The 13,309-nt window shown below is 45.5% G+C and overlaps 1 protein-coding gene across 3 annotated transcripts in view; it reads left to right on the top strand.

Moving 5' to 3' along the window:
- Positions 1–12,245, top strand: part of Lama3 (laminin subunit alpha 3) — a 218,522-nt gene extending 206,277 nt beyond the window's left edge. For all 3 annotated transcript variants that reach the window (XM_041659963.1, XM_041659962.1, XM_041659964.1), the window contains 6 exons: positions 1,599–1,739; positions 5,794–5,953; positions 6,043–6,173; positions 8,460–8,553; positions 11,013–11,132; positions 11,759–12,245. In XM_041659963.1, coding sequence (XP_041515897.1) covers positions 1,599–1,739; positions 5,794–5,953; positions 6,043–6,173; positions 8,460–8,553; positions 11,013–11,132; positions 11,759–11,904 — 792 coding nt within the window. In that variant the 3' untranslated portion in view covers positions 11,905–12,245. The remainder of the gene's footprint in view (positions 1–1,598; positions 1,740–5,793; positions 5,954–6,042; positions 6,174–8,459; positions 8,554–11,012; positions 11,133–11,758) is intronic.
- The last annotated feature ends 1,064 nt before the right edge of the window (positions 12,246–13,309 follow it).

Below are 13,309 nucleotides of genomic sequence, written 5' to 3'. Positions count from 1 at the left end.
CTCTTGGCTCACATAAACATCTTGACTGGGGAAATGTTAGTCTGGTTGGACCACAGGAAGTCAGAGTGAGGGTACTATTTTAGTTAAAGTAGTCAGGAAAAGGCTCCTGGAGGAGGCAGCCACCACGGGAATTTATGGGACTGGTGCTGGGGTGAACTCAGTGAGCAGACCACAGCATTGTAAGGGACAGGAACGGGGGCCTGGGGTGGGCAGGGCTCTGATAACTTAAGCTTCAAAGGCCAAACTAAGGACATATAGTGCTGGCTGTAAGTATGTATGCGTTTATGAATGTATTATTTAGCGATGCTAACACTTGAATCTAGGGCCTCATAGACCTCGGTAAGCACTGTACCATTAAGCTATAGGGTGTCAGCTGCTTATGCTGACCTTGACTCTGTAACCCTCCTACCACAGCCTCCAGAGAGCTGGGATCGCTAAGCTGTGCCTTCAGCTATGGCTAATTCATTCATTTATGAGATGGGATCTCACTGTATAGCCCAGGCTGTCCTGGAACTCACCAGGTATTCCAGACTGACCTAGAACTTGAGATCCTCCTGCATCAGCCCAAGTGACTAGGAATAACAGGCATGTGTCACTACACCCGGCTGGGCCTTGGGAATCTATTACAAGTGTCTCTAAAGCTTTTGAAGCATCTTGAACTGGTCAAGCACAGACAGGAACGTAGTGACTTTTGCAAAGACCCTTTGACTAGACTGGGGCAAAAAGAGAAGTAGGGAAAGCAGGGAGATGTTGTTGCCCTTATCTGGGGGCCGAGGTGGGAGTGGGGAACAGTGGGGTCCAGGACATACGCAGAAAGAAGAACAAGACAGACAGCTGCATGGCTGCATGTGAAGTGACCCCAAGGGAGGAAGTCAGTGCTGCTTTCTATGATTTGGACCGGTAGCTGGGCTAATGGCAAGGCAGGGAGGGGAGAGAGAGAGACAGAGATACAGAGAATTGTTTGGGGACAATTTAGACCTCTACTGATGGCATTGGAACTGCGAGTCCCACCACCACTGAGAGAGCAGACAAGGATTCAAAGTCGTAGCCAAGAGAATGCTTGCCCCTGGTGACGCAGGAGGAATGTCCAGTTCCTGCTTGCTCCAGAGCCTTGCCCTGGCTTGCCCTGCCCTCAGCTCCGTGCAGACCGCTCTGACCTCAATCAGCTTGTACCTTGGTTCTTCCCTCCTTTGTTAACCTCTCTAGACCCCTTGGATCTGTCTTTAACTCAGCTTTCATGGCAGCTGTTGAATCTCTGACATGTTCTCATGAAACAACGGTCACAATGATAAACAAGAAAAGACTTTTCCCTCCTTGTAAAGCTACTGAAGGATAGAAAACTGGTTTTTTATATTTCCAATGACCACTATTAAAATATGGGTACTAAGTTGGGCAATGGTGGCACATGTCTTTAATCCCAGCACTCAGGAGACAGAGGCAGGCGGACCTCAGTGAGTTTGAGGCCAGCCTGGACTATAGAGTGAGGCCAGGCCAGGCTCCAAAGCTACAGAAAAACCCTGTCTTGAAAAAATAAAAACAAAAACAATGTGGTACTAGTTAACAGAGGTAAACTTTTGACTCTTTTCTTTATTCTAAAGGTTGTGTTTGGACAAAGTGGAGGAAGGGTGCACCTGGTTGTGGATGGGCTAAGGGCCCAGGAAGGCAGTTGGCCTGGAAATTCTACCATCATCCCCAGAGCACAGGTTTACCTGGGGTCGTCACCATCAAGGAAGTTGAAGGTAAAGCTAGAAAAAAAAAGTAATTCTCATTATAGTTGTTATTACATGAGACATTGAAGACTTCAAAATTCTTTGAATAACTGTTTGACATAGCCAGTGTTCTCAAAGCCACAATGTGCCCGCTCGACACTCCCAGGCTTATGTATAAGGTCTAAGCTGAGACACGGGCGTTTAAGAAGTGACCATGGGGTTCTCTATGGCATTAGAAACATGACTCTCAGTTTCTCTTCCAGGGAAAGGGACAGGGGTGTGTGCTTGTTTATTATTTCATGTGTGGATGTTATATTTGTATGTATGTCTATGTACCACATGTGCACCTGGTACCTGTAGAGGCCTGAAGAGTGATTCTGGTTCTCCAGCAACTGGAGCTATAGAAGATTATGAGCTGCCATGCGGGTGCCGGGAATTAAATCTAGAACTCTGGAAGATCAGATAGTGCTCTTAACTACTGAGTCATGTCTCCAGCCTGAAGCAAAAGTTTTGGGGAAGATGATGCGTCCCAAGCTTTGGCGGTCTCTGCTGCCTTTGCAAAACCTTAGCAAAAGCATACACTTCCTCCTTCACTGCCTACCAACTCGCTGTTGAATCAAAATGTACTTTAAAGGACCTTTTATTTTCTCTCATAAGTGGAAGCCCAATGTCCATGATCATAAATTATAAATAGCCACAAACATGAGTTCATGGAGAGGAAGCAGCATCATTGGAGTCAGCTAGATGCTTGGCCCATCCTTGCTCCTGTGGAGAGAGGAGCTTGCAGGGAAGTCAAGATGGATTTAAGAAAACATACTAGCATTGGCGTGAAGACACACTATCATTGGTGTAGAGCCAAGTGTGTTCCCTTTCTAACCAGAAAGCCCCAAAGAGACTTGAAGAAGAGGAAGGAATTCTTGCAGTAGATACTGTGCCTGGTGGGGCGGGCATCTGTGCTCGATCTCCAGCCCCAGATGGAAAACACGAGGAGGTCTGCAGACCACATGCATTGTACTGTTCTTCCCTGAAATGACAGTGTTAGCCCAAGACTCGAACTAAGCTATGTTGAGAATGTCCTGACACCAAAGACGAGTTACAGTCACTGTCCTTGTCATGTTCAAAAGGGTCTCAGCCCACTTGTTTGCTCTCTTCCTCTGTCTCTCACTCACCCTGCCATAGTGCTGACTGCCATAGGACATAGGGGTGTCCTATGTTCCTGACCTTGTCCATGCCACTTAAGGTCCCTGGTATGTGAGCAGCTCAGGTCTAGGGGTTATCCTTTACCCAAATGCAGCTTTGGCCCCTTCCTCAAGAGTTGGGGAAATGTTCTGGTGTGATGTTTGCTTGCAATGAGCTAGGGAAGGGCCCAAGCTTGAATATGGCCTGGAAAGATGTAAGTAAAGCAGGCTTTGTCCACCAGCTTAGATTTTAGTGCTTCAGGGTGACCCAGCCAGAGCTGGGGTAGTTGCATGGAGTACACTCTGGCCCATTCTTTGTACCAAAGTCACAGCAAAGAATAAAATAGCACTTTGTACTATATTTATATGAAGTAACTTTTTCATGTTTATCATAAATACTACATACCATATTTATATAATATGTGATATGGTGTCTATGGCATATAAGGGTCCTTACTGTTAACACTACATTACTGTTAACACTACAATACTGTTAATACCACATGCCATATTTATATAATAAGTGATATGGCATCTGTGGCATATGATAAGGGTCCTTACTGTTAACACTACATTACTGTTAACACTACAATACTGTTAATACTACATGCCATATTTATATAATATGTGATATGGCATCTGTGGCATATGATAAGGGTCCTTACTGTTAACACTACATTACTGTTAACACTACAATACTGTTAATACTACATGCCATATTTATATAATATGTGATATGGTATCTATGGCATATGATAAGGGTCCTTACTGTTAACACTGACTTTTCTCCATCCTCTAAACCCTTTTTCCTCTCAGGAAAATCACAGGTTTCTCAGGGGTGATTAGAGTATTCCTTTGACCTTGATAGGTCCTATAAACCTCACTAATGACACCTAGCTTCCTAAGTGTGGCAGACAGACAGCACCTACTGATAATATTCTATTTAAAGAACATTTAGTTGACATACAAAGTGGTTAATTTTACTATGACATGATTGCTTGGCCATGTTGCTTCGGGCCTGTGGCAAGGCAGGACATCACAGCAGGGAATATCTAACCCGGCAAGGCTACTTGCCTTCTGGTGGCCAGGAGCCAAAAAAGTGAGGTGAGGACCAAGATGACTTGGATGAGCGTGCCGGCAGTGACCCCACTGCCTCCTAAAGGGTGAACAACCTTTCAGTAATGCCATTGGCAGGCTTTTAGCATGGCCTTTGGGACCTTTAAGATTCTCTGTAAGAATATAAAATCCAGTAGAGGTGCTGACCAGCAGAACCGCAGCCAGCCTTGCGTTTTGCGGTTGGGTCACCACCTGGCCTGCAGTGTCTGTACTTGGTTTCAGGTAAGGATTCAGCTGTCTAGCGTGATAAAATGAGGAAAGGTGCTAGGCACTGCCCAATATGACAAGAGCCGCTTAGGGAAGGGAGAGTTTGTTTGGGTTCACAGTTCTGAGGTGCAGTCACTATGGTAGCGAGAGTGTGAGATAACTGGTACATAGCAGTCACAGGTAGCGGCGAGAGAAACGGTGAAACGGCTGCGTTTCTATGGGTGAAGACTTCAGCCTGTAGGATGGTGCAACTGACATTTAGGGCGGATTTCCAACCTCAATTTTCCAGTCTAGAAGCTCCCTCACAGGTATGCCCAATGGCTTATCTATTAGATGATCCCAGATCTTGTCGTGGTGACAAAATTAGCTGTCAAAAAAAAATTGGTTAAGAGAACTTTCCAGCCACCTGCCACCAGCACCATGTGTATGTCTAAGGGCGCCATGCTCCTTAAAATTACCTGTAAAAAATTGGGGATTTTGTAAATGTATTGTGAGTTTGGCAAATATACTACTGTTCATTGTTGTAATATGAGCGGGGGCGGGCTGCGTCCCACCACCCGATTACCTTTACCCGAAATAATTACACGGAAACTGTATTCTTTTAAACACTGCTTGGCCCATTAGTTCCCGCCTCTTATTGGCTAGCTCTTACATATTGATCTAACCCATTTTTAATAATCTGTGTAGCCCACGAGGTGTGGCTTACCAGGGAAGATCTTAACCTGCGTCTGTCTGGAGTGGGAGAATCATGGCGACCGTCTGACTCAGCTTCTTTCTCCCAGCATTTTGTTCTGTCTACTCCGCCTACCTAATTTTCTGTCCTATTAAAGGCCAAGCAGTTTCTTTATTACTTAACCAATGAAACAACAGACAGAAAGATGACCCTCCTCCATCAGTTCATTCCCTGGATGGTGGGTGTGCACGCAGTGAGCTTCTGCTGTTTACGGCAAGATACTGCGATCCTCAGAAACCTAGATCCGGATTGGGAACTCTTGCTCCAGGCCGACTTCAGACAGTCAGGGGTGCTCCACAAAGGCATTGATGAGGTGCACAGTATCTCCTTTGGATTTCACAGCATCCGTGGTTTATTGGTAGTACACAGTATCTCCTTTGGACTCCATAGCATCTTTGGTTTATTGGTAGTGCACAGTATCTCCTTTGGACCCCACAGCATCCGTGGTTTATTGGTAGTACGCCAAGCCTAACAACATGGAGCGCCATCTTGCACTTGACTATTTTGGGAACACTTTGGCCCCACTTTTCAGTCAGCTGCCTGGCATTAAGCTATCCCGCTGGATCACAAAGCCCTAAGAAATGGTTCGTGCCTACAATGAGTAGTGAGATATTTAAACCGTGAGGTGTAATTTCCCTGTGTTGCAGCTCTGTCTGTGTGAACCAGAGTCATGTTGAGCCTCCTTGTTCTTATGTGAGCACAGACTAGCAATTTCCACCTCCACCCACTCCCAGCATTTGGTTAAGTGGCGCCTCAAACTTCAACACCCACAAGTCTCTGGTCGATCCCTTCCCCTCAACTTTTCTGGAAAGCACATGCCATGAACTGTTTATCCTCTGCTTCATTACAGAGCCTCCCCCAGCACAGCTTTGTGGGGTGCCTGAAGAACTTCCAGTTGAACTCAAAACCCCTGGGTCCCCCCTCTGCGAGGTTTGGAGTATCTCCCTGCTCAGGTGGCTCTTTGGAGAAAGGCATTTATTTCTCCCAAGGAGGAGGCCATGTGGTCCTGGGTGAGTCTGTAAGAACTGTAAGTCTGAAGAACTCTGTCTTCTTTCTTTAATTATGGGTGTTAACTGTTTCTTGGTCTTTCTTTTGGAAGACAATTCTGTGTCCTTGGGCCCAGAGTTTCAGCTCATCGTCAGCATTCGCCCGAGGAGTCTCACTGGGACCTTAATACACATTGGAAGTCAGTCTGGACAGCGCTTAAGTGTTTACATGGACGCAGGAAAGGTATGCTTACCTGGGAGGGGAAAGGGAGCCAGATCTCACTAACAGACTTAGCAAGTCTGAAGTTAGGGTACAGGTGGAATCCAATATTATACCCAAGAAACCTGGAATTTTATTCTGCCAATACCTGGAACCCAATAGTATACCTGCTTTGGAGACTCTCTACTTTTTTATTAGCGAGTCATGTCATCATAATTCCTCTGCTTCACCTTTGAAATTGAGAAACATCAAACAAATTGAGATGAATTCTAGAGACAACACTTAGTTATAGGTTCCTGGGGAAGCTGCTCAAATTCCTTCAAACCCAGTTTCAATGTCTATAAAATATAGATATAACTACACCATCTGGGTACTAATCAAGTCAGACATTGCTTCACTTCTGAGGTCAGACAAGAGTGGGTACGTTGGTGTGGCTGCAGACAAATGTGGCGAACTCTCGATCCTTTTATCAAGAACAGAGGAAATGCCGTATACCCCACCCATGTTTGTGTCCCTTCTTTTCTTCTCCTCCAAGACTACATCAGGTCACATCCATTGCTAGTGCCCTGAGCCCATGGAATCTGCTCTGGAGCCTCTGCGCGTGCGCTCTCTCTCTCTCTCTGTCTCTCTCTCTCTGTCTCTCTCTCTCTCTCTCTCTCTCTCTGTCTCTCTCTCTCTCTTTCTCCTCTCTGTCTCTCTCTGTCTCTCTCTCTCTGCACTTTTGTGCTCTGGTCTCTGTGGCAAAGCTGCTCACTGGCTACCACACCATCTCTCCTGTGGCTTTTCATGGATTTTTCCTCCAGCAATTCTTTTGCTGCCTTGCATTCCTATCCCTCACGGGCCCAAGTCAATATCCCATTTTCAACAACCACATTTTATATCTTTGAAATGAAATTCTTTCAGAAATCTTCTCTGTAGCTAAGGCCTTAAGTTAAAGATGAATGTTGTACCATTTTCTTTCATTTAGCTTTCTACAGTTTATTAAAAATGGGGAGAATGTCCCAGATGACAATAAAATGGCTCAAACTCCTAGAATACTTTTTTTTTCTATTTCTAGGGATCAAATGCAGAGTCTCTGAATTCTATGCAAGGAAGTCTATTTCAGCACCATACTCTGGCCCCAGCCACTATGTCCTGTTTTTGAAGTTTTTAATCAGCATATGATAATTATGCACAATAATGGGTTTCCTAATGACATTACTATGAGTGAACATAATGAATTCAGATCATATTTACCCATGATTCTCTCTGGGCCCCTCCTACCCTCTTCAACTTTCTTGTCTCTTTGGTTTGTGGGACCCAGGTAGCTGAGCTGGTTTTGTTCACAGGACTCATTGGTGAGGGGTATTTGCCGGGCCATAGACAATCTGCCAGTGTATAGCCCTCTGAAGAAAATGACACTCCTTCCCCAGCAGCCAACAACTGCCCGTAGATCTTACTCACGCTGAAGTTGTAGACATTAAGTCCGTGTGAGTCTCCACCATGCAAAGGAAGAAGCAATGCCTGCATGGGTGATGGGCATGTGGTGGCTGGCTTTTCAGAGGAGGGCTTTAGGGAGGGTCTTCAGTGACCGCCTCCAGAAAGGAAGTGACACCAAAAAGACGAAATCAAGACTTGGTGACCTTCATAACTGCAGGGACATTGGTTAGCTCAAAACCTGCTTGAGAGTGGCCTGCCCCATGCGGCTACAGGCAAATCGGAGATAAATTATTTATAAATACGCTTATTTTAGCCTTCTCATTTTATTCACCTTGACTCAATCCTTGGAATTCCTGAAGGAGTCTCCAGCCTGCAGAGTGGGAAGGTGGGATTCTGCCTACAATGTGCCAAGCGCCTGGCACCTGACACATGTCCTGTTCAGTACAGTCTGTAGCCTAATGTCCTGGATGAGAGCCCTGTGATGTACCGTGCTCTTGGGGGGGGGGGATTACTATGATTGGCTAGTTCTTGCAGCAAGGTGTGGACCTCTGCCACATTTTTGCCTTCCAAAGTTGAGGTGTTTTTGTCTGCAGAGGCACTGCTGTACATGAGCTGCTGAGGAGAGATGGATGTCGTCAGGAACCTCTGAGGACTTGGGGAGGCAGGCAAGCATGGCTGTTGCCAGCTGTCTAGGCAGGACCTGGGTTTGTAGTTTGGTTTGTTTGCCTGGAACGAGTGTGAGCAAGGAATTTTTGGAAGCTCTGGGCATTGTGTGGTCACCCAGTACAGGAGTTGGGATCCAACATCCAGCATGCTCCTGGGGAAGAGGACAGGGTAAGCTGGCCCCACGAGCCCTTCTGGAGGAAATAGCCAAATGTTTCTGTGTTTCAGGTCACAGCCTCTATGAACAGTGAGGCAGGCGGGACCTCGACATCAATCACACCAAAGCAGTCTCTGTGTGATGGACAGTGGCACTCAGTGACAGGTATGACACTGGTGACCTTTGGTGCAGTCCATCCACAGGAAGGGTGGTGCTGGACCAGGTACTAGAGCAAGTTCTCACCCCCAGTTTCCTTATCTGTTTCCAACCCCAGCTGTGCTTAGATTATTTTTATGGCTGTTTCCTCTAGTTCCCCATGTGCTGTGTTTGGGGTTTGGAAGCTTATGGAGGATTCTGGTCAGCCCAGCCCTGCCCAGAAAACTGATAAGCTGCTTTAGTGTTTAGGGTAGTAACAGCATTGTGGTTTAGGTTTGGGCTCTGAATTGCATGGGAACAACAACAACAAAAAGCCAAGTTTCTGGGGATAGCGATATGACTTAGTGGGTGAGAGCACTTCTTGCTCTTCTGGAGGACATGAGTGTGATCCCCAGAACACACGAGTGGGTTACAGCAAGCTGCATTTCTAGATCCTGGTGATTTATGCCCTCTTCTGGCTTCTCTGGCACTGTACATACAAACACACACACACACACACACACACACACACACACACACCACCCCTCACAAATTTAAAAAAGAGAGACTAGCTTTAAATCCCATCCCTTACTATGGGCAAGTTAGTTATACACTCCTTAATGCTGTTTTCTCATTTGTAAAATGAAGATAAAAATGGTGTAGGCTTCTGAAGGGTAAATGAAGGAGTGTGTATAAAGTCATGGTCTGTATCTGATCTGCAGTGGACATGCAGTGAGCATCTTTGCACCTGATCTATAGTGGGCATGCAGGGAGCATCTCTGCACCTGATCTATAGTGGGCATGCAGGGAGCATCTTTGCACCTGATCTATAGTGAGCATGCGTGAGCATCTTCGCACCTGGTCTGTAGTGAGCATGCAGTGAGCATCTTCGCACCTGGTCTGTAGTGAGCATGCAGTGAGCATCTTCGCACCTGATCTGTAGTGAACATCTAGTAGGGAGCATCTAGTTTTGCTGTTGGATTTTTAAGGATTGTTGTTATTTTTCAACAATTATTCAATATTAACTCAAAGTATTTGAACTAAACACTGGTGGAAAGTGAACACACCCTCTCAGAATCTGTTATTTTAGTAATAACTTGTGGTATTATCTTAGAGATAAATGTGCCTGGCGCTGGTAGAATGCTTGCCTAGCGTGCATAAAGCCCAGGTTCATCCCCATAAGCCATGGCAATGGACACCTGTGACACATCATTGGAAAGGAGGAGGGTTAGGGGTCAGAGTTCAAGGTCATCTTGAGATGCGTAGTAAGTTTGAGGCCAATATGAGACTCCATAAACAAGTAAGTAAATGATAAACAAATTTCTATCTCTTCTTGCCCTTTTGGCTAAGATCAAGAATAGAAATATCTGAGCCTAGACTGGCTAAAACACCTTTTTTTTTTTTTTTTTTGTAAAAAGCAGTCCTCTCTTGGCTAAATTGAAAGCTGTCTTTCAGTTAGATACAATTATCAAGATAGGAGAACTTATGTTTTGAGGGTCAACGTTTGTATAGACTAACCCTGGCTTCTGAGACAGTAGCTGAGGCCATATCACGTATGGCTTCTGGAGACAAGAGAAGACCAGAGCTTGGGCTTCATCCCTGCTCAGCCCTCAGTGAGTGTCTTGGTGAGTAGTGTAATGATGTGTGTGTGTGTACATTTGTGTTCTTGTGTGTGCAGGTTACATGCATGCACACGCCTGTGGAAGCCAGATGCCAAAAGTGGCTTTCATTCCTCAGGCGCCAACCACTTTGGTCTTTGAGACCAGGCCTTATTGGCCTGGAGTTTGCTAGGTAGTCTCAGTTGACTGGTGAGTGAGCCCCAGGATCTGCCTGGCTCGGCCTCTCTGACACTGGGATTGCAAACGTAGAACTACACGTAGCCCTTTTTGTTTCTAGGTAGAGGCTGAGCACTGGAACTTGGGTCCTTGTGCTTGCAAGCCAGTCACTTTACCAACTTTGCTAGCTCTTCAACCCCACAGATTCAGTTTAGGGCTTCAATTTAGCAATGTCCATAGAACACCAAACCCTGGCTGCAATTGAGTCATGTGTTGAATTTCTACCCAAGTGTAGTATAAATAATAAACGCCCAGAGGCAGATGTTGGGGTTCAAGCTGAAGCAAAGAGAAAAGCAAAGAAGCCAGCCGCTGGCTCTTACCTCTACCTGAGACCAAAATGGGTGACCCTGCCTCCAGGAACCGTCAGATTGAGACTGTCTTCTCCCATTTTATATTCCTCTTTAGTGCTGGGACTAAAGGCATGGCCTGTATGGCTGACTAGTGTGGCTGCTTTGCACTCTGATCTTCAGGCAAGCTTTATTTATTAAAACACAAATAATATACCACTCTACCCAAGGCTGACCAAGTACCTTCAGACAGGTCCAGGGTCCAGTGGGAGCGAGTTCAAAGACAACAGTGACACAAGGGTGGGGACGTCAGACAGTGGGAGGCCCCTCCTCAGGTGACCGACCTAACCAGCTTCCTCTCCTCCAGTCTCCATTAAACAGCATGTCCTGCACCTGAAACTGGACACCGACAGCAGCTACACAGCCGGGCAGCTTTCCTTCCCCCCTAACAGCACCCGAAGGGCACTGCACATCGGAGGGGTCCCAGGTCAGTAACTCTACACCCGTGTTACACCCCAGCAACTCTGGACATTTTCTTCTTAACCCAACAACTAAGGCACCCCAATGCACGTGATAAAGAGAAGAGCAGGATCTGGGCACATCTCAGGGTAGTGCAGGTCATGTGACTACTGCTTGCCCTGGTCCCAAGCCTGTAATTTACAGTCCTCCATTAAGAGGTTCCATTAGCTCAGAAGCCTATGTCAACAAATAATCAAGAAAGTTGACAAAAAAATAATGGTCTTTCTTCCCCAGGCAATCAGCTGACTGTGGAGGCCAAAGGGGGAATGGGTCAGGTTGAGATGGGATCACTTCAAAGACCAAAACATTGCGGGAAGGGGCCTTTGCATTCTTTCTTGTTTTATGGCCCTTCAGGTAGTCTGCTTGTTAATTTTATAGTCCTTTTATAACCCATGAAAGGGAGCATGGTTGAGAGTTATTATCTATTGATTCAGGCTGTGGAACTTCCTTCCCTACAGGCAAAAGACAGCTTTGTGGAGTGTACCACAGGGAGGGAGTCAGGGAGCAGCCAGGTGGGCGGAGTCAGGGAGCAGCCAGGTGGGCGGAGCCTTGTAGGAGCTCTCCACTGACTGTCTCTCCCTTTGCTTTTTTCAGACAAATTGAAAATGCTTACGCTCCCTGTGTGGAACTCATTTTTTGGCTGTCTGAAGAATATTCAAGTCAACCACATCCCTGTCCCCATCACTGACGCCACAAAAGTTCAGGGATCCGTCAGCCTGAATGGTTGCCCTGACTACTAACCCTGCACATCGAGAGAATGCACCTTTGAAAGCACAGAGAACCCAACGTATCTCCCTTCCCCATTCAAAATCAGGACACCATCAGCACACATTCAAAAACCAATCTCATTTTTAATTCCAAGCATACAGACACATCGCTTTGCTATTCATTGCTACACATGTATTTTTTATAAAAATCCCATTTCTTGAAGAAAATGAACAATTGTTAAAATGCACACAAAGCTTTTGTTAATATTGTTTTTTCCACTAAGAATTAAATGCATTTTAGAGAAACACTTTTTCCCAATTGGTAAGAAGAAAATCTTGTTTAGAGCACTTTATGAATACAAAACTTTAAAATATGTAAAATCGATACAGTTCGTGGGATTAAATAAACGCAATGTAATCTTCAAATTATGTCTTACAAGCAAGGAAAACCAAGGGCTGATGATCACTGCTAATAATATTATCTCCTCAGCACCTGCTCACGGTGTAATCGGCAACCCGATATCCTACAGAAAATTATTGAGCGCATGCTTAGAGGTTATCTGTGTGCTCAGCATGCGAACCACAATGAAGTTTAGTAAATCAGTCCTGCCCTTGAGGGGCATGTTCTTCAGTGAAGAGACATATAACATTCATAACACGGGAGCTAACACACTGAACTACTGAAACCACTGATTAGTGAAATTCACTGACTCCCCAACCCTTGCCTTCCCCAATCTTCTACCAACCAAGTCTAAATTATGATTATTAATTTATTGAGAACACAAGCCATCTGGTATAGGTGCTAAGATGAATGTATGTGCTACAACTGAGTGTTGTATATCTTTGTGCCCAGATATGGAGGTTCTTCACTGAAACCAGAGCTCAACATTTTGACTGGGCTTGAACACCCAGCAAACCTCCCCGGTATCCTCCTATCTCCCCCACAGTGCTAGGGTTACAGACACGCACCTAGCTTTAGACAGCTGCTGGGGGTCTGAACTCAGATCCTCATGTGTATCCACCAAGCCGTCTAGCCCACTCGATGACAACAGGGCCAACAAGAAGGAGAAATAATGCATGATACAACAGACCAGCATATTACCCTCTTGTGCTAACGAAGACTATGAAATATTTCTGAATCTTCTACTCTTTGTCAGGAAAAAAGAGAAACATTGACTGTTTAGTTAGTTAGGGTTTCTCTTGTCTTAGTTAGGGTTTCTATTGCTGTGAAGAGACACCATGACCACAGCAACTTGTATAAGGAAAACATTTCACTGAGGGGGCTCACTTACAGTTTCAGAGGTTCAGTCAATTATCATCATGACAGGGAGCATGGCATCATGTAGGAAGATGTGGTGCTGGGGTATCTGAGAGTCCTACATGTTGCAGGCAACAAGAAGTTGACTGAATTGTCACACTGGCTAAAGCTTGAGAAAAA

The sequence above is a fragment of the Microtus oregoni genome, unplaced genomic scaffold, assembly GCF_018167655.1.
Source record: "Microtus oregoni isolate MIOR12 unplaced genomic scaffold, Mior012 000011F_ref0000422, whole genome shotgun sequence".
NCBI classification, from domain to species: domain Eukaryota; kingdom Metazoa; phylum Chordata; class Mammalia; order Rodentia; family Cricetidae; genus Microtus; species Microtus oregoni.
The sequence above is the reverse complement of the archived record's forward strand: the minus strand, read 5'-3'. Positions and strand labels throughout refer to the sequence as shown.